The sequence below is a fragment of the Narcine bancroftii genome, chromosome 3 (genome assembly GCF_036971445.1).
Source record: "Narcine bancroftii isolate sNarBan1 chromosome 3, sNarBan1.hap1, whole genome shotgun sequence".
NCBI lineage: Eukaryota > Metazoa > Chordata > Chondrichthyes > Torpediniformes > Narcinidae > Narcine > Narcine bancroftii.
The window spans coordinates 333,330,575-333,354,075 of record NC_091471.1 but is presented as its reverse complement, the minus strand read 5'-3'; the positions used below and the strand labels follow the sequence as shown (position 1 = coordinate 333,354,075).

Sequence of the window (23,501 nt, the reverse complement as noted above, 5' to 3'; positions counted from 1 at the left end):
ATTTCTATGTTCTAAGTCCATGTAGGCACGTGATTGGGTAGGAATGATGGCATGGTCCTGCTGACTCAGTTCAGAGAGTTGAGAATTGGGTGACAAGTTAAAGGACAGGACCTCCAAGGTTGTGATCTCAGAATTATGTACCAGTGCCTCATGCCTCTGAGGTTAGAAATATGAGGAAAGTACAGCTTAACACGTGGCTAAAGACATGGAGGGCTTCAGGTTTCTGGATCACTGGGTTCTCTCCCAGGGAAGGTGCAACCTGTTACTGACAGGACAGTTTGTATCTGAATTTGAGGACCAATATCCTTGTCGGAAGCTTTGCCAGTGCTGCCCTGGAGAGTGGGGGGGGGGGGGGGGGGGGGGTTGAGCAGGTTGAACTAGTTTGCAGAGGGATGGGAACCAAAGCTGATAGAGGGAGTAGAGAAGGAAAAAGATGCCTGTAGACAAAGACAGGAATCTAAAAGTTGTGCGTGATGGGAAAAGTGTTCTGAGTTGTGTCTTTTTCAATGCAAGGATTATCGTAGGAAAGATGGATGAGCTTAGAGCGTGGATGGGCTTGTGAAATTATGACATTGGGCCATTGCAAAGACTTGGTTGCAGGAGAGGCAAGATTGGCAGCTCTGGGATTCTGTTGTTTCAGACATGATAGAGGGGGAGAGATGGAGAGATCACATTGTAGGTGGAGGGAATGGGAGAGGATGACGTGTTGGATGGGGAGACTAGTGGGGGAGATAATAAGAGGAATCCTGTCCTTGTTGTGTCTGGGGGTAAATGGGGCCAGGACAGATGTACAGGTAATGGAAGATGAGTGGTTGAGAGCTGAGTTGATGGTGGCAGAGGAGAAGCCAGATGTTTTGATGAGGGAGGGCATCTCAAATGATCTTGTCCTGGGAGCAGGTATGATGAAGGTGGGGAATTGTGAGAAAGGAATAGAATCCTTACAGGGGACACGGTATGAGGAAGTGTAATAGCTGTGGGAGTGGGTGGGTTTATAGAAAATATCTGTGGAGAGTTGGTCTCCTGACACAGAGACAGAGATTGAGGAAAGGGAGGATGTTGCTAGAAATGGATCAAATGAATTAGGTCGGAGTGGAAATTGGCAGCAAAGTGGATAAAGTTGATGAGCTCATCATGGTGCATGAGGCAGCACCAAAATAGTCATCGATGTAGCGGAGGAAGAGTTGAGGGGCCTTGCCTGTGTTGGCTTGTAGCATGGAGTCTCCATGCCTACATGCCCACATGCCTACCCCTTTAATGGAGAAAGTGGGATGAGAATAAGCTCTGCCAGCTAGAGGAAGGTGGAGGTGGAGGGGGGCTGGTTAGGCATGTTATTGAGAAAGAAATGAAGGGCTCCAAGGCCTTCAGAATGAGGGATGGAGATGTATAGTAAAGATGAGGTGGTCGAGTTCAGGGAACTGGAAGTTGTTGAAGTGATGGAGGGCATGTGAAGTGTCATAATGTAGGTGGGAGAGAACTGGACCAGAGGGGGAAAAGTGGTGTTGAGGTAAGATGATACCAGTTCAGTAGGGCAGAAGCATCCAGGAACAATGTGTCGGCCGAGATATTTGGTTTGCGGATCTTGGGTAGGAGCTGGAACCAGTCAATGTTGGGGAACAAAAAAGGTTGAAGGCCATGGAAGGGAGATGGTTGGAAGTGATGAGCTCAGAGATGGTGCATGAGATGGTGGTTTGATGTTTTTTAGTGGGGTCCCATTCAAGGGGTCAGTAAGAGGAGGCATCTGAGGGCTGTTGTCTGGCCTTGGCAAGGTCAGTGCACCACACCACAACAGCACCACCCTTGTCTGTGGGTTTGATGGTGAGGTTGGGATTGCTGTGGAAGGTAGAGGGGTGAGATCAGAGAAAGTGAGGGTAGTGGTGAAGTTGAGATGGTTGATGTCTCAGTGGCAGTTGGGAATAAAAAGATCCAGGGTGGGCAGAAGGCCAGAACGAGGTGTCCAACAGTGTGGAGGGCAGTTTTCCTCCTACATCTTTGCCTCTTTTTTTATACCTTGTCTGATATCTTTGCCTCCCATGGACGTTGAGGGACCCGCTGTTTCTCCACCATTTTTTTGTTTTAACTACAATCACAGCGGCTGCAGCCTTTCTTGTTTCACTCTAAAACAGCACACGTTATTTGAGGGGAATGGCCACTGGGGTGCTCTGCACTGACTGCCTACTCCCTATCCCTCCTCTTGACTGTCACCAGCTACCTGCTACGTGCCTCTTCGGTGTGACTGCCTCCCTCGTCGTTCACTCCCTCAGCCTCCCGAGTGATCCGGCGTTCATCCAGCTCCAGGCTAACTCGGTCCGTGTGGAGCTGCAGCTGGATGCATCTCTTGCTGGTGTGGTCATCAGGGACACTGTCCCAGATTTCCCACTGCCTTGGCTGCCATTTCCACTGCTCAGACTGTACAATATCTCACCTCCTGAACTCACCTGCTCTTACCTGTTCCCTTTTCCTCATGGGCTGCTGTCACCTGCAGAGACATTCTACTCATCGAAGCCACTTGAGCCAAAGCCTCTAAGGCCCACTCTTACTTTGGCCACTACCACAGTAGTTACTCCCCTTGAGCTCTCTTTATTGGCTACAGTGAAATAGTCAATCTCACACTATGCGCCTACCTCTACCGGGGCTTTTAAATGCTCCCATGTTTCAAGTCTCGCCACTGCAAAAAATATGAACTCCATCCTAAATCTGCACCCCCAAATCTTGAGTCTACATCCCTTATTTCTAGTCTCACCTCCCAGTGTAGGCAACTTTCCTGCCTCTATCTTTATTCCTCTCAGAATTTTATGTTTTGATAAGATTCCCTCTCATTCTATCAATTTCAATGAATTCCAGACAACTCAATCTCTCCTCGTACACTAACCTCCTCATCTCCCGAATCTCCTAGTGAACCTTCTCTGCTCCCCCTCCATGGCCAGTAGATCTTTTCTCAACTTAGGAGACCAGAACTGCATGCAGTACTCCAGGTGTGGCCTCACCAGTGCCCTGTACAGTTGCAGTAGGATCTCCCTGCTCTTAAATTCAATCCTTCCAGCAATGAAGGTTGACATTCTATTTGCCTTCTTGATCATCTGCAAGCCAACACTTTGTGATTCATGTGAAAGCACTCCCAGGTCCCCCTGCTCAACAGCATGTTGCAACTTTTTCATCATTTCAATAACAACCTGATCTACTCCTTTTCCTTCCAAAGTGGATGACCTTACATTTACCAACACTACTCCACCTGTCAGACCCGTGCCCTTTCACTCAATCTATCTATATCCCTCTGCAGACTCTCTACATCTTCTTCACAATTTGCAGACAATCAAGAGGAAAATGAAATGTTGGCCTTTAGTCTACGTTATCAGTCATTAAGGCTGACATAAAAGAATCTGCGAGGGGGTGAACCATTGGAAAATCTCCAGCCCCGGCTATGTCCTGAAAACCTGTGCAAACAAACTGGCTTGAGCCGGGATGTCTTGGTTCCTGGGAGTCCACCTATTGGAGGACCTCCCCTGGACCCAGCACATTCAGGCAGCTTTGAGGTAAGTATATTACGACCTTTGAGAGGAGCTTGAGGAGGTTTGGCATGTCATCGTATACTCTATCAAACTTGGAACAGGTGAACTGTGGAAAATGGAGGGACTGGTTGCCTAGTTTGGTCATTTGCCCTGGAATGCAGATAGCTGCAGAAAGTACATGTCCATCACAGGCTGCCACCCCCATCCATAGGAGTGGAATTAGCCCATTTGACCCATGAGTCCACACCACCGTTACATCCTTTTCAACGCCTTCTCTACACTTGATTCCTTTCCTGATCAAGAACCTATTGATTACAGTAATACTAAAGCAAGGGAAAGATCCACTCGCACCAGCGTCATATAGACCAATATCTTTACTTAACACAGATTATAAGATAATAGCTAAACTATTAGCAAACAGATTAGCAGAGTATGTACCGAAAATGGTAAATCTAGACCAAACTGGATTTATTAAAAAAAGACGCACAACAGACAATATTTGTAAATTTATTAACTTAATTCATGCAGTAGAAGGGAGTAAAGCGCCTACAGTAGCAGTTGCTTTAGACGCAGAGAAGGCCTTTGACAGAGTAGAATGGAATTATTTATTCAAAGTATTGCAAAAATTCAGTTTACCAGAGAAGTATATTAATTGGATTAAAGCATTATATAAGGGGCCATTGGCGAAAGTGACAGTAAATGGATATATATCAAAGCAATTTAACTTAAGCAGGTCAACACGGCAGGGATGCCCACTATCACCTTTATTGTTCGCGTTAGCTATAGAACCACTAGCAGAATTGATAAGAACAGAAAATAATATAAAAGGGATAAAAATAAAAGACAAGGAATATAAAATCAGTTTATTTGCGGATGATGTTATAGTATACTTAACAGAACCAGAACTATCAATAAAAGAATTATATAAGAAATTGAAGGAATATGGAGAAGTGTCGGGTTACAAGATTAACGTAAATAAAAATGAAGCAATGCCTATGAATAATGCGGATTTCTCAAAATTTAAGAAGGAATCACCATTCAGATGGCAAGTGCAAGCAATAAGATACCTAGGTATACAAATAAATAAAAACCTCAGCCAACTATATAAACTCAATTATTATCCAGTAATGAAAAAATTACAGGACGATTTAGAGCATTGGAAAGATTTACCACTAACACTAATAGGTAGGATAAACTGTATTAAAATGAACATTTTTTCCAAGGATATTATACCTATTTCAGGCATTGCCAATACACCTGACAGAGAAATTCTTCAAGGAGTTAAAGAAAATAATAAGGAAATTTTTATGGAAAGGGGGGAAACCGAGGATAGCACTAGATAAATTAACAGAATGGTATAAACAAGGAGGCTTACAACTGCCAAACTTTAAAAATTATTATAGAGCCACACAATTAAGATACCTATCAGATTTTTATCAAACAAGGGAAAAGCCAGATTGGACTAGATTAGAATTAGATAAAATAGGGGAAAAGATACCTGAACACATATTATATAAATGGGATGAAAAATTGGTACAATATAGAAGTTCTCCAGTATTACATCATCTACTCAATATTTGGAAGAAGATTCATGTAGAAAGAAATAAAACAAATTATCAATTACCAAAACTAATATTGACGCAAAACAAGTTACTCCCTTTTACAATAGATAACCTTTCCTTTAGAGAATGGGAGAAAAAAGGGATCAAAAGAATAGAAAATTGTTTTTCAGGAAATAGATTATTATCCTTTGAACAAATGAAAGATAAATACAATATAACTCAAGATACAGTGCTGGCATATTACCAATTGAGATCCTACTTGAAGGACAAATTAGGAAGCAGTCTGAGTTTACCAGAGGGAAGTAACTTTGAATATGTGATTACAGATACAATGATAATCAAAAGATTTATAACAAATATGTATATTAAACTGCAAGAAAAGGAGAATGAGGAAACAAATGGTAAAACTAAACAAAAATGGGAACAAGATTTAAATATAAAGATAAGAAAGGAAACATGGGAGAAGTTATGTTCTGGAACGATGAGAAATACAATAAATACGAGGTTACATATGATACAATATAACTGGATACACAGGCTATACATTACACCTCAAAAGTTAAATAAATGGGACCCAACAGTATCTGATAGATGTTTTCGATGTAAAAAAGAAATGGGAACAATTCATGCAATCTGGACATGTGAGAAAGTAGAAAAATTTTGGGAAGATCTAAACCAAATATTAAATAAAATTACAGAAAACAATATACCAAAGAATCCAGAGATCTTCCTCCTAAGTAACATAAAAAACAAAGAATTTGGAATTGATTTGGATGGTGCACAAAAAAGATTTGTTAAGATAGCTTTAGCCGTAGCAAAAAAATGTATTATGTCAACCTGGAAATCGGAAGATTATTTGAAAATACAACAATGGTATATAGAAATGAATAAATGTATTCCATTAGAAAAAATAACATATAGTTTAAGAAATAATATTGAAATATTTGAACAAATATGGGAGCCTTACATGAAACACAATAGCGAAAACCTACCGGGGACATTCACTACCTAAATTAACGAAAGGAGAAGGAAATGAAAAGAATTGACTCAGTGGAATTTCTTGTCTATTTTTATTGAATGACAACATTGTTTGACTGGTTTAATGTATCCTAGATTTTGTACTTTAAATGGACGGGAGGGGGGAGGTAGGGAGGGTGGGATGGGAGGAGGGGGGGGGGGAGAAAATGGCACTGTATATATTTGAAAAGGAAAAAGTATGTATCATGGTTAATGTGGTTTATGGTGTGAAAAATAAAAAATTAAATAAAAAAAACCTATTGACCTCTCTTTTAAATATCCCCAATGACTTGGCTCTACAGCCATCCACGGCAATTAATTCCACAGATAAGTGAATGCCTCTAAAAGGCAACAAACATTACAAAGAACCGCCATCACCCTGGTCACAACCTCTTCTTACTGCTCTCTTCAAGCAGAAAATACAGAAGTCTGAAGACCAACACCTCCAGGATCAAGAACAGTTTTTCCAAATGAATATTAGGATCTTGAAATTTCATGCATCAGCTGAACTATAACGTTACTCCTGGACAACCAAAGATTTGTTTGCATTACTGACACAACACATTTATTGCATTGCCGACCATATGTGAATCTTTATTATTTATTTTATTGCAGGGCTGTTTCCTTGACTCAGTGTTTAGAACTAGAAATTAGAGTAGCCAAGGTTCTGGGACCTGGGGTCAGAGTTATCAGGGGTCCAGGACTAGGGGTCAGGGATCAGAGTTATCAGGGGTCTGGGACCAGGGATCAGAGTTACCAGGGATCAGAGTTACCAGGGATCAGAGTTACCAGGGATCAGAGTTACCAGGGATCAGAGTTACCAGGGATCAGAGATACCAGGGATCAGAGATACCAGGGTTCAGAGATACCAGGGTTCAGAGATACCAGGGGTTCAAGATCAGGGTTATCAGGGGTCCAGGGTCAAAATTACCAGGGGTTAAGGACCTTGGATCAGGGATCCAGGACCAGAGTTATCAAGGGTCTGGGATCAGAGTTACCAGGAGTCCGTGACCAGGGAGCAGAGTTACCAGGGGTCCAGGACCAGGGAACAGAGTTACCAGGGGCCCAGGACCAGGGAGCAGAGTTACCAGGGGTCCAGGACCAGGAATCGGTGGCCAGGAGTCCACCATTCAAGGATGAGAGAAGGACAAACTTCATCACAAAGGAACCTTGGAAGTTTTGACTCAAGAAGTGCATGAACATGGAGTGCATTTACCACATAGATCAGTCTGCTCTTCAGTATTAAGGGAATTTATAATTATGAAGTGTGTGCAGGTTACAGGTAGTTCAGTGGGTAACCAGGTAGTGATTAACTCCAGTGAGGAACCTCGTAGTGATCCATGCCAGCGAGTGACTGGACTCCAAACAGAAATTGGGCAGTGATCCACTCCATTGTAGAAATTGGGCAATAATCTACTCTAGGGCAGAACCAGACAGTGATCCATACCTGAGGGAAACTGGACAGTAGTTCACTCCATTGAGGAGCCAGGCAATAATGCATTCCACCACTCCAGTGTGGAATTAGGCGGTGATCAACTCTAGTGAGGAACCCACCAGCGATCTAGATTTCAAGGTGGAAGAATGGGGAGCCAGGCAACAATTCACTCCAGAAACAGACGAGACGTATTTGTGGGATTGATATTTAATCTTCTCTGATATGAAGAATTGGGTGCTCTGTGATGAAGATCAGACAACAGAGCAATGACATAATAGGGGCAGTTAGTCTGTGATTTTGTAGCAGTGGGGAATGGGACCAAGTTTGGTAACGAGGAACATGGAATCAGACGGCGAGTTCATCTTCAGCCATGGTCATCAGGCGGAAAGGTAGATTTCCAGGAGATTGCCAGCAGAATGCATCCTGTAGAAGACTCCCAAAGGGAGTCCAAAGTTCACAATAGCAAACCAGACAGAAAACCCGTAGAATTGTTTCTCCAGTCCGTTCTCAAACTGGGGCTGAGCTCCAAATGCAGGCATAATCCACAGCTGGAGATAAACAGAAACCACGACTCAGTGTGCTGGGTGACCTGAAGGCCAATCAAGATGTCGGGCATGAGGACAGGACATCCAGGTATGACAGGGGCAGTAAGACAGCAGGGTGAGATAACACAATGAGGGCAGGTGTGGTTGTACCTCCCTTACCCAGCTTGTGAAATGATGTTGGCTTTGCTCTGTTCTAACTGCTCTCCCTACTCCCTATTGTGTTTTACTTGCTATGTTTAGGTAGGTGGACTAGCTGGATTGCTTGCAAAATGTACTTTCTCACTGTCCCTCAGTGCATGTGACCATGTACTGAAATGACTGCACCCTGAGGTAATTGTGATGGTTACATGTTGTTTAAGAACTATGGAACGTGGCTCATGAAGAGGCCTTTACTCTGTATCCAAGCCACATTGTGGCTGCCTCTGGAAAATTTGAGGAAGATCTACTGTGTAATTCTACCAGACTGTGATAGTAGAAAGATGGAACACAGGTTAAGTAGGGCAGCCATTCTCAAATAGAGCCACAACACATTTAAGGTGGGAGGGGGCACGGACTGAAATCATAAAATATTTGTTACGTTTTTATGTAGTTGGTAGAAGTCCAGAAGAAACCAGCTAGACTTAACTGCTTCACAGGGAAGGGTGGGGCCACAAACTGAGCAGAGTCCTACGGGGGTCATAGCTGAAAACCGATTGAGAATGGCTGAACTAGAGTACAGAATTTCATATTCAGATAAAATGTGATGAGAGAGGTTCAATTACATTAATACAATGCTTTTGACAAGATTCCAGAAGGTTAAGATACAAGGAAACTGAGACGTCAGCAAAATGGATTCAACATTGTGGTTATGGAGATGGAGGGGTGGCAGAGGGTACAGGTGGGTGGGTGTTTGCGCCTGGAGGTCTGTAAACAGTGGTTTCCTCGGGGTATGGTGCTGGGACCCTTGATGTCTGTTAGTGACATAGGTGAGGGTGTAGGTGGTCTGATTAGTAAGTCTGATAATGACGTGGAACTTGATGGTGTCGTTCAGAATGAATAAGACCAGCGTGAGCCAGAGAGTTGGATGGACCAGTGGCAGATGCAAGTTAAACCAGACAAGTTTGAGGTGAAACACTTTGGGGAAGTCAAATTCTGTACAGCATAGAGTAAATGGCAAGGAGTTTGGGAATCCTGATGCGCAGAGACCTTGAGGTGTCAGTCCATTAGTCCCGAGAAGTGGATAGGGTAGTGACGAAACATCTGCCATGGTTCGTAGGGTAAGTGGGTGTTTCAGCTTTTAAAATACTGGTTGGTCCTCACATGGAATACTTTGTATAGCTCTGGTCACCAAACTACAGGAGAGACGTGGAAGCAATAGGGCGTAGAAGAGATTTAGCAGGAGGATGTCTGGAATAGAGGGCTGTAGTTATATAGGATTTAGATAGGCTGGGCTTAGTCTTACAGGAACCCAGGAGGCTTATAAAGTTGAGGGCAGAGATGGGATCGAGTCTTTTTGCCAGGGCAATGAAGTCAGGAACTAGAGGGCATGGGTTTAAGGTGAGAGGGAAGAAATTTTAGAGAGCTAAGGGATACGCTTTTCATACAGAAGTGTGTGTGTGTGTGTGTGTGTGTGTGTGTGTGTGTGTGTGTGTGTGTGTGTGTGTGTGTGTGTGTGTGTGTGTGTGTGTGTGTGTGTGTGTGTGTGTGTAAAACAGAGGAGGAAGTGGCAGATACAAGTACCACATTAAAGAGGAATGAAACTGAGGAATAAGGAATGGGATTAGTGTACATGGTCACTGTGGAGGAAAGGACCACCTTCTTAGCTGTAAATTTCTGTGAGCACAACGTAGTTCTATTAGTTGGAGTTTTATAAATCAAACACTGAGCAGAGTAATGGTGAGGTATTATCAAAGTTGATGGTTGGAGCAGAACAATCATCGGTGGGGAACATTGATCACGTCGATTGGCTGAAAATAGTCATGGATTAAGGTAAGGAGAAGGACCATTTCAGTGGCATGAGGTGACATGAAGTCACAGCATAAAGGACAGGACTAAAACTGACAAGCTCGGAACTGTATGAAAGAACTAGCAGATACAATTCTAAAAGCACCCAAGGACAGACATCTGGCGCAGTGTTCACGTTCAGTTATAGAAAGTGGGGAGGAGAGGGATCCTGAGGTGTATGAAGCCTGACAACATGAATGGCAGGTCAGGCAACAGCAGTGAAATAAAAAGCACAGTTCACAGTTCCAATCACCCTCTCCTCAGAAGCTGCACCATCTACTCTTTTCTCTCAGTGGACATTTTCATTGACCTTTATAAAACATTGCTTTGACCAAACATGGAAGATTGGACACAGTTCTGGGCGCCACACCTTGAAGAGGCTTCCAGAGGATTGGAGGGAGTTGTCTGAAAGGTGCGGTTGTTCTCCTGGGAAGGGTGGGGGTGGGATGTATTGAGGAAATGAAAATCATGAGAAAGCCAAGACTTGGATTGAGTGAAGCTGCTCCCATCACCAGGGAAGCGGAGGTGAAGTGGGGGTTGGGGGGGGGTGGCAAGAGCCTCGATATTTAGCACCTTGTCAGAACACTACCAGGGAGAGTAGAGGCAGTTAATTGGTATTCTCAACGTGGAGCTGTGTAAGGAGTAAGGAGGCATTGCGTGGGGATGTAGTGGGTGCTGTAGGATCGTGAACACAGTGAGAAGTCCAGGGTGTTGTTTCCTTCCACTGATGAGGACTAAATGTTTGAAGCAGATGGCATGTGTTTTGGAGAAAGGGCATTGGCACTGGATCTGGTATGAAGTGGGGAGGGCTGCGGCCATTCTACTTCTATCAAAATAGATTAATTATTTAGAAAAATTAAACGTGATTTACACCACAGTCGAAGTCAAATCTGACCATTGAAATCTATGTCGACCAATTACACCCAATCTACTGACCGACCCTGTACAGTTTGGAGGGTGGGAGGAAAACCCACGTAGGTCACTGAGAGAACGTACAAACTCTATACTCAGTAGTGTGAAGCATTGGCTGGGCTAGTCTATACAGAAGATTGGACTGTTTCCAAGTTGGCACATGGACAGATGTGGGGAGAATTGGCATTTTAACCCTTCAGTATTTCAATACAGAATCTATCACAGTGGTACTCAAACTTTTTCTTTCCACTCACATCCCACTTTAAGTAATCTCCATGCTCTGTAATTAATAAGGGATTGCTTAAGGTAGGATGTGTGTGGAAAGAAAAAGGTTGAAAACACTGTTTTAAATCGTCCCTCATTGACTCGTTATGTGCTCGGTTTCTGAACTCCAAAGGAAATGGGCCAATGACAATTTTTCTCAAGCAAAATAGTTCAGTAACAATTGGGTCTGGAGCAGTGGTTCTCAACCTTCCCTTCCCACTCACATACAATCCCTTGCTTATCACAGAGCACCGATGGTGTAGGGATTACTTAAAGTGGGAAATGTGTGGAAAGTCGACAGCTTGGCAGAGATCTGGTAAATATGTCTGCAATTCTCCTTGACACAATGCACCGCGTTTTTAAATTGGAGAGATCTCCGTTAGGTCACCGTTCCGGTGAATTGATGAGACCACTCCCGGCTGCGTGCCTGGTTTCACTCCCCTCGCCCGTGGAGAGAACATTGTCCGGCCAGTCCACGGATCGCGGGGTCGCCACCAGGGGCGGGACTTTGCCTTGTCCTCTCCGGAGTTCGGAGAGGTTTGCTGGGTGCTGCGGGGCGAGGTCTCCCCTGGGCTGAGATCTCTGGAACTACGGATCACCCCCTCACCGGCTGAGACGGGGGAGGGGGGAGGGGGAGGGGGGATCACCCTCTCACAGGCTGAGACGGGGGGTGGGTGGGGGGGGATCACCTACTCACAGGCTGAGACGGAGGGTGGGTGTGGGGGGGATCACCCTCTCACAGGCTGAGACGGGGAGGGGGGAGGGGGAGGGGGGATCACCCTCTCACAGGCTGAGACGGGGGGTGGGTGGGGGGGGGATCACCTACTCACAGGCTGAGACGGAGGGTGGGTGTGGGGGGGGTCACCCTCTCACAGGCTGAGACGGGGGGAATCAGCTTCTCACAGGCTGAGACGGGGGGAATCAGCTTCTCACAGGCTGAGACGGGGGGAATCACCCTCTCACAGGCTGAGACGGGGTGGGGGTGGGGGGTCACCCTTTCACCAGCTGAGACGGGGAGGGGGAGATCACCCTCTCACCGGCTGAGTCGGGGGAAGAAATGACTTGGTGGACGTTGATCACACCCATCTCTCAGGGAGTTTCAAGACCCGGGTGGGAGATTGAGGGGGGCGCGGACTGAGGCGCGCGTAATAGCAGGTGGACCGCGAGGTAGGACCGAGTAGCTGCTCTCGTTCAGCGCTGGTGGCAGCCACAGGGGTGGCTCTGACCTCTGGTAGGATTTAATCCCGCCCCCGCCCCCACCAAGTCCCTCCACCCATCTCCGGCCTGATTCACTCAGCCACCCACCCACCCCGGGGAAGGCTGGTTAAGGGTGGGATGGGGCAGCTACTCACCACGAGGTTGGACAGGATCAAGAACACGGAGACCTCTTTCATGAGCCTCCGCTTCCAGTTGAGCTGGTGGCGGCGAGAGAGGCGTCTCGTCGGCTCAGCGCTGGGGTCGTCTGCGGGCCGCGGGCCGGGCGCCGCCGCCGAGGGCAGCGGGTCCTTCTCCTGGAGCCCAATGGCCTCCTTCTCCGCGGCCCCCGCGGAGGGGGCGCCCAGCTCCTGGGCAGCGCCCGGCCTGCTCAAGCCCTCGATGATGAAGAGGTTCTGCAGCGCGTGTTCGGCGATGAGGAGCAGCGAGGAGGCGAGGTTGAGACGATCCACCGAGTGCTCCGGGCGGCTGGACGCCAGGGCCACGATGGAGAAGTAGGAGATGCCGAGCTGGCCGAGCGCCGCCATCTGCAGCAGTACCACGTCCAGGCTGCGGCTGGGGTTCTCCCGGCGGTCCAAGCCCCTCTCCTCCCATCGGTGCACGGCCAGACCCACCGAGGAGCAGAGGCACATGGCGGAGAGCAGGGCGACGTGGAAGGCGTAGAACTGGACGAAGGCGGCCGTCTGCACGGGCCGGGCGGACACCTGTAGCTGGTACAGGGCGAAGACCAGCAAGCCGACCACCAAGGCCAGGCAGCCCAGCAGCGGGCCCCACACCAGACCGTGGCCTCGGTACCGCCAGCTGGCCGGAGCCGGGTGGTGCGGGGCTGCTCTGCGGCCGGTGTTGGCCCACATGATGTAGAGCAGGGTGGAGGAGATGAGGCAGTACTCGATGTTGAAGGGGAACATGATCACAACGCCCTTCCGAAAGATGGAGCACAGTTCAGTGGGGCAGGCGAAGTCCGAGAGGTTCGCGTGTCCTGTGGAGGGAGACAAGGGGCAGCTGGAACATCCCTGACCCGTGGCGGCTGTAGTCATCACACAACATGTATAACACTGACAAGGACCCGTCCCGGACAGGATCCCACCTGAACACTCCCCCTTCCCCCATATATATACTGAACCCCCTGTACACTGACCCATCCCGTACAGGATCCCTACTGAATACGGACCCATCCCGTACACTGGCCCATTCTGTACAGGATCCCAACTGAATACGGACACGTCCTGTATACTGTCCCGTACACCCACCCGTCCCGTACACCGACCTGTCCCTTATTATGGACTGTCATTCTTCCTCTCACCCACCTCATCTGCCAGGTCCCTGATGAATCTGATCACCTGATCCATTCTCTCTCCATGGATGCTGCCCGGCCAGTCGAGTTGTCCCCTTACCCCCCCACCCCCCCATCCCACATTCTGTGTGTGGAAACCCCAACATCCTGTCCATTGCAGAGAATTCTCCCATCCCACCAGGGAGCCTGGACTCTCGACACAAGCTCTCAGTCGCAATTTTGGCTGAGGATTAATCTTCGATGAAATTCCTCATAACATTTCCGCAGGCGGGTACCCTCCAACCGCGCATGGGGGTTGGTGGACACATTGGGCAGCATGGGTTTCATGGCCCGGAAGGACATCCCATTCGGCTGAGGGCCGGCCACTGGGCAGCAGGAGGCGACGGGTTGGGGAGGGACCTGCGGTTGACACGAAGCTGTGTCTGGAGTGAGGGGCACCTGGAGATTTCTTGCGTTTCTTCTAATTGAAAGGAGAGGTACACTTCATGGGATCTGGCTTGAGCTGTGCAGCAATCGGCTGTGCAGGGACCCCCACTGCTGGTGTGATTGGACCCCCTCCCCCACCCACTGGTGGGGGATCGAACCTCGACCGGAGGGGGAGAGGGTGGGATTGGAGTCCGACTGGTGGGGAAGAGGGTGGGATCGGAGTCTGACCAGTGGAGGAGAGGGTGGGATCGGACCCCAACCCGTGGGGTAGAGGGAGGGATCGGACTCCGACTGGTATGAGATCAGACCCTCACTGGTGGAGGAGAGATTGCGATCAGACCCCCACTGCTGGGGGAGAGGGTGGGATTGAACCCCCACTCCTGCGGGAGAGGGTGACATCGGACCCCCGCTGCTGGGGGAGAGGGTGGGATCGGACTCCGACTGGTTTGAGATCAGACCCTCACTATTGGAGGAGAGATTGAGATCAGACCCCCACTGCTGGGGGAGAGGGTGGGATTGAGCCCCCACTCCTGCGGGAAAGGGTGACATCGGACCCCCGCTGCTGGGGGAGAGGGTGGGATCGGACCTCACTGCTGGGGAAGATGGGTTTGAACCCTTATTCCTGGGAGAGCAGTTACTGTGAGCTGTTATTTATGATGAAGGAATCAAGATGGAATTGGACCAGAGCAAGTTCCAGGGCAGGGGAGGAGGGGGCATGATGGGAGTGACTGATGGGCTGATTGGCCTGTGTGAGGTGGTAAATGTTGGGGATGGACAGGGGTCATGTAACCGAGCAGGTAACCAGTTCCTGAGCTACTGGCCTGCCTCCCCAGCGGGGTGACTCTGAACCTGCTGTGGTCTGCAACCTCAATTTCCAATGCCTCAAGGATGTGGCCAGCCTGGCACTCGGTCGTGAGTTCCACAGGGATGGCCCTTCCAGTTTGTGTCAATGAGAGACCCTGAATCTGACATAGGACCGAGCGCATTCCCAGTCTTTTTTTCTGGTTGTATTTGTTGCATCACTAGAGTTTTATTTATTGAAGCTTTCCCAAAGTGTGAGGGCTCTTTATAAAAATAGATAAATGTTTTCAGAGATTGTTTGTGGTAATGGGAACTTTTGTGTCTCTTATTGAATGAATGTTTCCCCAGTAAAGGCCATTGGGATCTATGCTGCACACCTTTCATGAGCTTCAGACTAAGTAAAGGTCTCTCTTGCTTTTCTGCAATGAACCCCATACTCTAGAATAAGGGGGGGGGGAGGGTATTGGGGGAGTGTGATGCTTGTACCTCCGAGGTCAGACGTGCTCCCATTGTATGTTGCCTCTTTTTCAGCTTCTAGTTCTGAGTGAATGGAGTCGTCGGTGACTCTGGTCATCCACATCACCAGGTTTGTGGCCAAGGTCACCATCAGTCCACACCTGCAGGTGGGCAGGGAGAGAACAAAGGGACCAATCACATTGCAAGGGTCAGCCAACCTTGTGTTGGATGAAGGTTGGGAACATCTGCAGGGTTGTCCACAAGTCCCCATTATTGGAGCGGAATCTCACTAGATATGACGCAAGAGAGGGAAAGTTTCATATTCTTGGGACATTAGAACTGGTTCTGGGGGAGGTGTGACCGGTACCAACAGAATAGTCTACATTTCACAGTGGCACGGTTAGTGCAACCCTGTTACAGCGATGGGGACTGGTGTTCGAATCCCGTGCTGTGAGGAGTTGGAACGTTCTCCCTGTGTCTGAGTGGGCTTTCCCCGGGAGCTCCGGTTTCCTCCCACTGTTTGAAACGTACTGTGAGTGAAGGCTAATGGGGTGTAAATTGGGCGACATGGACTCATGGGCCGAAATAGCCTGTTACTGTGCTGTAGGTCTAAATTTAAAAATTAAAAAACAATTAAAAGTCAAATGCAATTGACACAAAAAGATGCAAGGGCTTTTTATCTGAATGCCCAGAGTATTTGACTTGTGGCCCAAGTCAGTACACAGGGGTTTGATTTAGTGGCCATTACAGAAATGGTTGCAGGATGGAGAGCATTGGGAATTAAATATACAAGTGTATTAGGGTAATATAGACAGACAGGCAAGAAGTGAAGGAGGTGGGGTAGCGCTCTTAATTACAGGTGAAATCAGAGCGAGGTGAGAGGCAATATAGATCTCAGGAGCAAAATTTTGAATCAATCTGAGTAAAGGAAAACGAATCACTAGTGGGAGTTGTCCACAGACACCAAAAATAACCCTGCAGCGGTACAGGCAATCCAAGAAATGTCTGGTGTATGCTACAATTAGTAGATCATGTATATCTGATGGAAAGCCAATTGTCATGGGGGACTTGGACTTCCACATCGACTGGGTGAATCAAGTTGATTGAGGCCATCTTGAACTTCCTGATGACTTTCTTAAACAGCATGTTACTGAACCTACAAGGGAACATGGTACCTTAGATAAGGTCCCGTGCGATGAGACGGGTAAAATCTTGCAGTTGGAGATCCTCTCGGAAAAAATATGAATTTCTTGTACAAGTGGAGGGTGCAACAGTCTATCTAAAACCAGAGTGCTATGTCTAAACAAGGGATACTACAGTAGGATGAGGGAGGAGTTGGCCAGGGAAGACTGGGAACACAAGTTCTATGGTGGGACAGTTGAACAGTGAAAAATTCAGAAGAGATATTTCAGTGTTCAACAAAGTAAATTCCAGTTATGAGCAAAGACAGTAAGGGTGTAGAGAGCCAGCCTTGGATAACTGAAGAAATAAAGGAAGACATCAAATTAAAACTAATGGGAAACTGGAAGAGTTGGAAAAACTTTTTAAAAAGTGCAATTATGAAGGGAAACTGGGACAAAATATAAAAACAGATAGCAAAAGTTTTTTTTATAATTATGTAAAGTGGAAAAGGGTGGCTAAAGACAATGTAGGCCCCTTAGAGGATGAGAAGGGGGAATTAAAACTGGGTGATGTGGAAATGGCTGAGGCCTTGAATGGGGGAGGACACAGCCAACATGCCAAAGAGATGTTACGGATGTGATGGGAGGTGAGGAGCTCTGTCATTGCTATCACGTATGAGATGCTGAGTAAATGAGTGCGTCTAAAGTTCCTGGTCTAGATTAAATGCAACTTGGGGTACGGAATAGAGGTGTGGTGATCAGTTCCCAAACCTTTCTGGGTCTGGACAGGTCCCAGTGGATCAGAAGCAAATGTAACTCCACTATCTAGAGGATATCCGAAAAAGGCAGGTAACTACAGGCCAGTGTGGATAGCGTCCGTAGTCAGGGAACTTTCACTGAGGAAGAAATCGGGTGCCATGTTTAGTGTTGTGGTTAGTGCGATGCTATCCCAGCACCAGTGACCCAGGTTTGAAACCTCCCCACTCTGTCTGCAAAGAGTTGTACCATGTCTGTATGGGTTTCTTCTGGGTCCTCCAGTTTCCCCCACATTCCAAAGACGTATAGGGTTAGTAGGTTAATTGGTCACATGGATCTATTTGGGTGGCAGGGACGTGGTCTGCAAAGGCCTGTTAACGGGCGGTATCTCTAAATTTTAAAAAAAGCAAGACATTTAGATAGAAATTATCCCATCAGGCAGATGCTGCATAGATTCAGGAAGGCCAGGTACTACTTAATACATTTACTGGAGTTCTTTGAAGATGTAATGAGTGCAGTTATAGAGAGGAACAGGTAGACATGTACTTGGATTTCCAGGTGGTCGTCAAGAAGGTTCACAAAAACATTGCCCCAACTCCATGCGTTCTTGCCTTATGGATAATGTAATAACATGGATAGAGGATTGATAAACCGTCAGAAGGCAGAGAGTTGAGATAAATGTCACATTGATTGGTGCTAGGCCTGCTAATCTTTACAATGTACATTCATGGTTTAGAAGAGGAAGCCAAGTGTAGTGATTCTAAATTTGCTGATGGCAGTAAATTGAGTGGAAAATCTAATTGTGCAGTGGGTGTGGAGAGTTTGCAGGGAGATGTGGATTGGTTCAGTGAATGGGCATGGGTCTGGCAGACGGAGAACAATGTTGGTAAATGTGAGGTTATCCACTTTGGAAGGAAAGACTAGTAGACCAGGTTATTATTTAAATGGATTGAAGCATGCAGAAGGACCTGGGAGTGCTTGTGCATGAATCGCAAAAGGTTGGTTTGCAGGTGCAGCAGGTTAGCAAGGAGGCAAATGGAACATTAGCCTTCATTATTAAAGGGGTTGAATTTAAGAGTGGGGAAATTCTGCTGCAACTGTACATGGTACTGGTGAGACCACATCTGGAGTACTGTGTGCAGTTCTGGTCTCCTAAGTTGAAAAAAGGATGTACTGACTTTGGAGGTGGTGCAGAGAAAGTTCACCAGGTTGGTTCCAGAGATGAAGGGGGTAGGCCTATGAGGAGAGACTGAATCACTATAGTTACTGGAATGAAAGGAGATCGTATGGAAAAAAATAATGAAAGAGATAGGTTTTTTTTTTGAAGACTAGAACCAGAGGACCAAGCCTCAAGCTTCAAGGCAAAAGATTGAGTCTGGAAATGAGGAGGAACTGCTTTTCCTAGAGATTGGTGAATCTCTGGAATTCTCTGCTCAAGGAAGTAGTGGAAGTTGCCTCATCAAGTATATTTTTGTGCAGGTAAGTGGAGCTGAGTAAAAAGGAGTAAATGCTGGAGGAACTCAGTCAGTCTCAGACAGTCCATAGGAGGTAAAGGCCTGAGCCCTTCTTCAAGTATAAGCAAAAAGCAGGCAGGTGTCTGAATTAAAGACTTGGGAGTGAAAGGGGAAAGAATGGGATGGGAGGGGTCCAGACCAACAGACAAAAGGTATTAATTGGATATGATAAGAGGAAAGGGGAGAATTGATTATGACTGTGAAAGGAGACTGAGGGAAAAGGGAAGAGAGTGAGAACTAGAGGGAAGGAGATGGGGAGGGAGTTAACGGAAACCGGAGAAGTTGATGTTAATGCCATCCAATTGGAGGGTGCCTAGATAGAAGATGAGGTGTTCCTCCAATTTGTGGTTGGTCTCAGTTTAGCAGTGCATGAGACAATGGACAGACATGTCAGCAAGGGAATGAGATGGGGAATTTAAATGGGTGGCCACTGGGAGGTCCACACTATTGCGGTGAACAGAGCCAGGCTGCTCAATGAAGGGATCTTCCACTCTGCGCCCAGTTTCCCTGTTGTAGACGAGATCATAACGGGAGCATCGAATGCAGCAGATGATCCTCGAAGATTCACATGTAAAGTATCGCTTCACTTGGAAGGATTGTTTGGGGCCCTGAATGGTGGTGAGGGAGGAGGTGTGGGCATGTGAGGCACTTACTGTGGTGGCAGGGTATGTACCAAGGGGTCGATTGGTGGAGAGAGGATTGGACGAGGAAGTGGTCCCTGCGGAAGGCGGCGAGGAGAGGAAAGGAGATTATGTGCCTGCTGGCACCTGCATAAAAAACTTCCATGGGACTGTTACGCCACTCCCTGTTGTGGCAAGCATGGAACCCCAGCATATGGCTGGGGACCAACACACTGTCTCGAGGAGTGTGAACCCACACACGGCCAGGGACCATCACACTGTCACAGGGAGTGTGCATCTTCCACCCTGAATTATCAGTCACCCCCCAGCCAAGTATTCTTCCCACCTACCTGGTGGCATGTTGGTGTACATGAGGACAATCTCTTGAATGAAACCATAAGAAGTATGTCTGAAAGCAAGAAGAGATGATTGTAAATCTCTTAGCACCTCAGGACAAGTTTCTACATTTCTGGTTTTCCAGACTGAACCTTATTTTCCTGAGCTGCTTCACTTTGACTGAGCTGCTGAGTTACAGTCATCGAGTCTTGTCGCGTAGGAAAGGGCCCTTCAGTCGGAGGAGAGATGTTGCCTTCAGTGTGGAGCAGATGAAGGTGCACACTTATGTCTCACTGCCAGATCTTCACAACTCTTACTTTTATATTTAGACAAAGAACCTTAGAGCATTACAGAAACAGGCCCCTTCGGCCCTTCTAGTCTGCCCAATCATTTTTTTGCCTAGTCCCACTGACTTACACCCAGCCCATAACTCTCCGTACCTCTCCCATCCATGGACCCATCCAAATTTTTCTTAAATGTTAAAATTAAATCTGCATTCACCACATCAGCTGGAAGCTCGTTCCACACTCCCACCACTATCTGTGAGAAGTTCCCCCTAACCCTTTTCACCCTTAACCCATATTGTCTGGTTTGTATCTCATCTACCCTCAGCCTACCTACATTTATTCTGTCTATCCCCCTCATAATTTTAAATACCTCTATCAAATCTCTCCTCATTCTTCTTCCTCGCTCCAGGGAATAAAAGCCTAACCTTTCCCGGTAACTCAGTTCCTGAAGTCCGAGCAACATCCTAGTAAATCTTCTCTGCCCTCTTTAAATCTTATTGATATCTTTCCTGCATTTAGATGACCAAAACTGCACATAAAACTCCAAATTTGGCCTCACCAATATCTTATACAACTTTAACATAACTTCCCAACTCCTGTACTCAATACTTTGATTTGAAGGCCAAGATGCTAAAAGCTCTCTTTACGACCCTGGCCACCTGTGACACCACTTTCAGGGAATTATGTGCCTGTATTCCCAGATCCCTCAGTTCTACCCCACTCCTCAGTTCCTGATCGTTTACCATGTATGTCCTTTCTTGGTTTGTCCTTCCAAAATGCAACACCTCATACTTGTCTGCACTTAACTCCATCTGCTATTTTTCATCCCATTTCACCAGCTGGTCCAGCTGCAAACTTTGAAAACCTTCGCTGTCTAAAATGCCTCCAATCTTAGTGTCATCTGCAAACGTGCTGATGCACCACGGTAACAGGCCATTTCGGCCCAAGAGCTTGTGCTGCCCAATTACATCCAATTGACCTATAACCCACCCCCCCCCCCAGTACATTTTGAATGGTGGGAGAAAACCAGGGAAAATACACACAGAGGGAGAACGTACAAACTCCTTACAGACAATGTGGGATTTGAATCCCAGACCCAATCGCTGGTGCTAAAAAAAGCCTTGTGGTAACAGTACTACCCCGATCATCTTTCAAACCATCCAATCCCCAGCATCAGACACCACCCCATTAGCGTTCCCCATCCTCCAGATGTCCAGAATGCCATGGATATCCATGGAGAGGATGAGGATAGGCTCAATCTGTCTGGCAGCTGTGCCAAGAGGCAGCCGCCTTCTGTAGAACCAGCAACCGTACAGCAGGTAGTGCTGCTGTCACACCAGTCCAGGGTTTGATCCCAACCTTGGCCACTCTGTGAGGAGTTTGCATGTTCTCCCTGTGGCCGGCTTGATTTCCCTGGATGCTCTGGTTTCCTCCCACATCCCAGATACAAGTGGATCAATGATCCACTGTGGTTGACTTCGAACAAAGAGCTGGAAAGATTTATTTAAAATTAGAGATGTAGTAAAGCAATTGGCCCTTCCAGCTCACAAGGCCGTGCTGCCTACATATACACGTATGACCAATTAACCTAATCCCGAGGGAGGATAGCAGAGCATAAGGAACAGGAGCAAGAGTCAGCTGACCAGCCCGTCGAGCCTGCTCTGCCATTCAACGAGATCACGGCTCATCTGATGATGGGCTCATCTCCACCTACCTCCCTTTTCCCTACAATGTAGAAATGTATCCAACCTTGTCTTAAATATATTCACTGAGGTTGCCTCCACTGCCTCAGTGGGGTGCACATTCCACAGATTCCCCACTCTGGGAAAAGTAGTTCCTCCTCATCTTCATCCTAAATCTACTCCCTGGATCTTGAGGCTATGCCCCTAGTTCTGGTCTCCCCCACCGATGGAAACAACTTACCTACCTCTATCTTATCTATTCCTTTCATAATTTCTATAAGATCCCCTCTCATTCTAAATTCCAGCATCAATTTCTCATCATAAGCCAATCCCTTCATCTCTAGAATCAACCTGGTGAACCCCCTCTGCACCGCCTCCAAAGCCAGTACATCCATCTTCAAGTAAGGAGACCAGAACTGCATGCAGTTCTCCAGATGTGGCCTCACCTTGTACAGTGATCTCCTGGCAAATAAACTCCATCCCTCCAGCAATGAAGGCCAACATTCCATTTGGCTTCTTGATAACCTGCTCAACCTGCAAACCAACCTTTTGTGATTCATGCACAAGTATCCCCAAGTCCTTCTGCCTGGCAGCATGCTGCAATCGCTTTCCATTTAAATAACCTCTCTATGTCTCTCTGTAGACTCTCCATATCCTCTGCACAATTGTTTTTCCAATCAATTTAGTGTCATCTACAAACATAGGTGCACCACACTCTGTCCCCTCTTCCAGATCGTTAATGTATATCGAGCAGCCAGAGGAAACCCATGCGTCATTGGGCAGAATGTGCAAACCCCTCACATACAGCAGCATATTAGAACCCAGGATGCTGGAGCTGTGATAACATTGGTCATAGAAGTGGTTGGGGTATCACAGGGCCATTGGGCTGAAGGGCCTGTTTTGTTGCCAAATCTCTACAACTCAATGAAAGATCATCGATCTAAACAGATGCTGGGGTTTGGTGCACGTGCTGGAGAAACTCAGCTGGTCACACAGCATCCACAGTAAGTAAAAATGGCAACCAAGGTTCCAGCCATGGGCTGTAAGGTGTGGGTTCCTGTGTACGATGAGGTTCTCCCATGTACAGTGAGGTGTGGGTTCCCATGTACAGTACAGCATGTGTTCCTGTGTACGGTGAGGTTCTCCCATGTACAGTGAGGTGTGGGTTCCCATGTACAGTACAGCATGTGTTCCTGTGTACGGTGAGGTGTTCCCATGTACAGTGAAGTGAGGGTTCCCATGAGTAGTGACGTGCATGTTCCCATGTACAGTGTGGTTTGTGTTCCCAGATATGGTGTGTGCGTTCCCATGTGTGATGATTGTGTTCCTGTGTGCAATGCAGTGTGTGTTCCCGTGTATAGTGAGATGTCTGTTCCCGGTATGTGTTCTCCCCACACCCACCTTTCCCCATAATGGTGCAGAGACACCAAGGAGGGTGAGTGTCCTGTCCCACAGCGATGCCAGGGTGTTGGTGAACAATGAATGGGGTCTGAGACTGAACGTCAAGTAGTGACGGGAGGGAAGCTGACCTGGGTGCCGATGAAGACTGCCTCCACGATGGGGTAAATCACCTTGATCATGCAGGCCCCATGCCGGTACTCGATGTAGTAGCCCATCTTGAAAATATCGAGCAGGAGTGTGCAGGCTCCAAATAGCAGCACTGCCCCTGCCGTCAAACAACACGGCCAGTTAGAATGGGACACAACAGGAACCCAATCAGTGGGTGCCGGAGGGTGAGTGTTCGGCTCCTGTTCCCCTGCTGCATTTCC

The 23,501-nt window shown here is 47.2% G+C and overlaps 2 protein-coding genes across 2 annotated transcripts in view; one reads left to right on the top strand and one right to left on the bottom strand.

Moving 5' to 3' along the window:
* The window catches only part of atp5pd (ATP synthase peripheral stalk subunit d), a 414,254-nt gene that overhangs the window by 137,803 nt on the left and 252,950 nt on the right, over positions 1–23,501 (top strand). The window lies entirely within an intron of this gene.
* Positions 6,030–23,501, bottom strand: part of LOC138756891 (proton channel OTOP3-like) — a 43,545-nt gene continuing 26,073 nt past the window's right edge. Inside the window, exons 4-8 of the mRNA XM_069923283.1 lie at positions 23,262–23,398; positions 19,778–19,836; positions 15,447–15,577; positions 12,577–13,418; positions 6,030–8,068 (exon numbers count right to left, since the gene is read on the bottom strand). Of these exons, the coding sequence (XP_069779384.1) occupies positions 7,898–8,068; positions 12,577–13,418; positions 15,447–15,577; positions 19,778–19,836; positions 23,262–23,398 (1,340 nt within the window). The 3' untranslated portion in view covers positions 6,030–7,897. The remainder of the gene's footprint in view (positions 8,069–12,576; positions 13,419–15,446; positions 15,578–19,777; positions 19,837–23,261; positions 23,399–23,501) is intronic.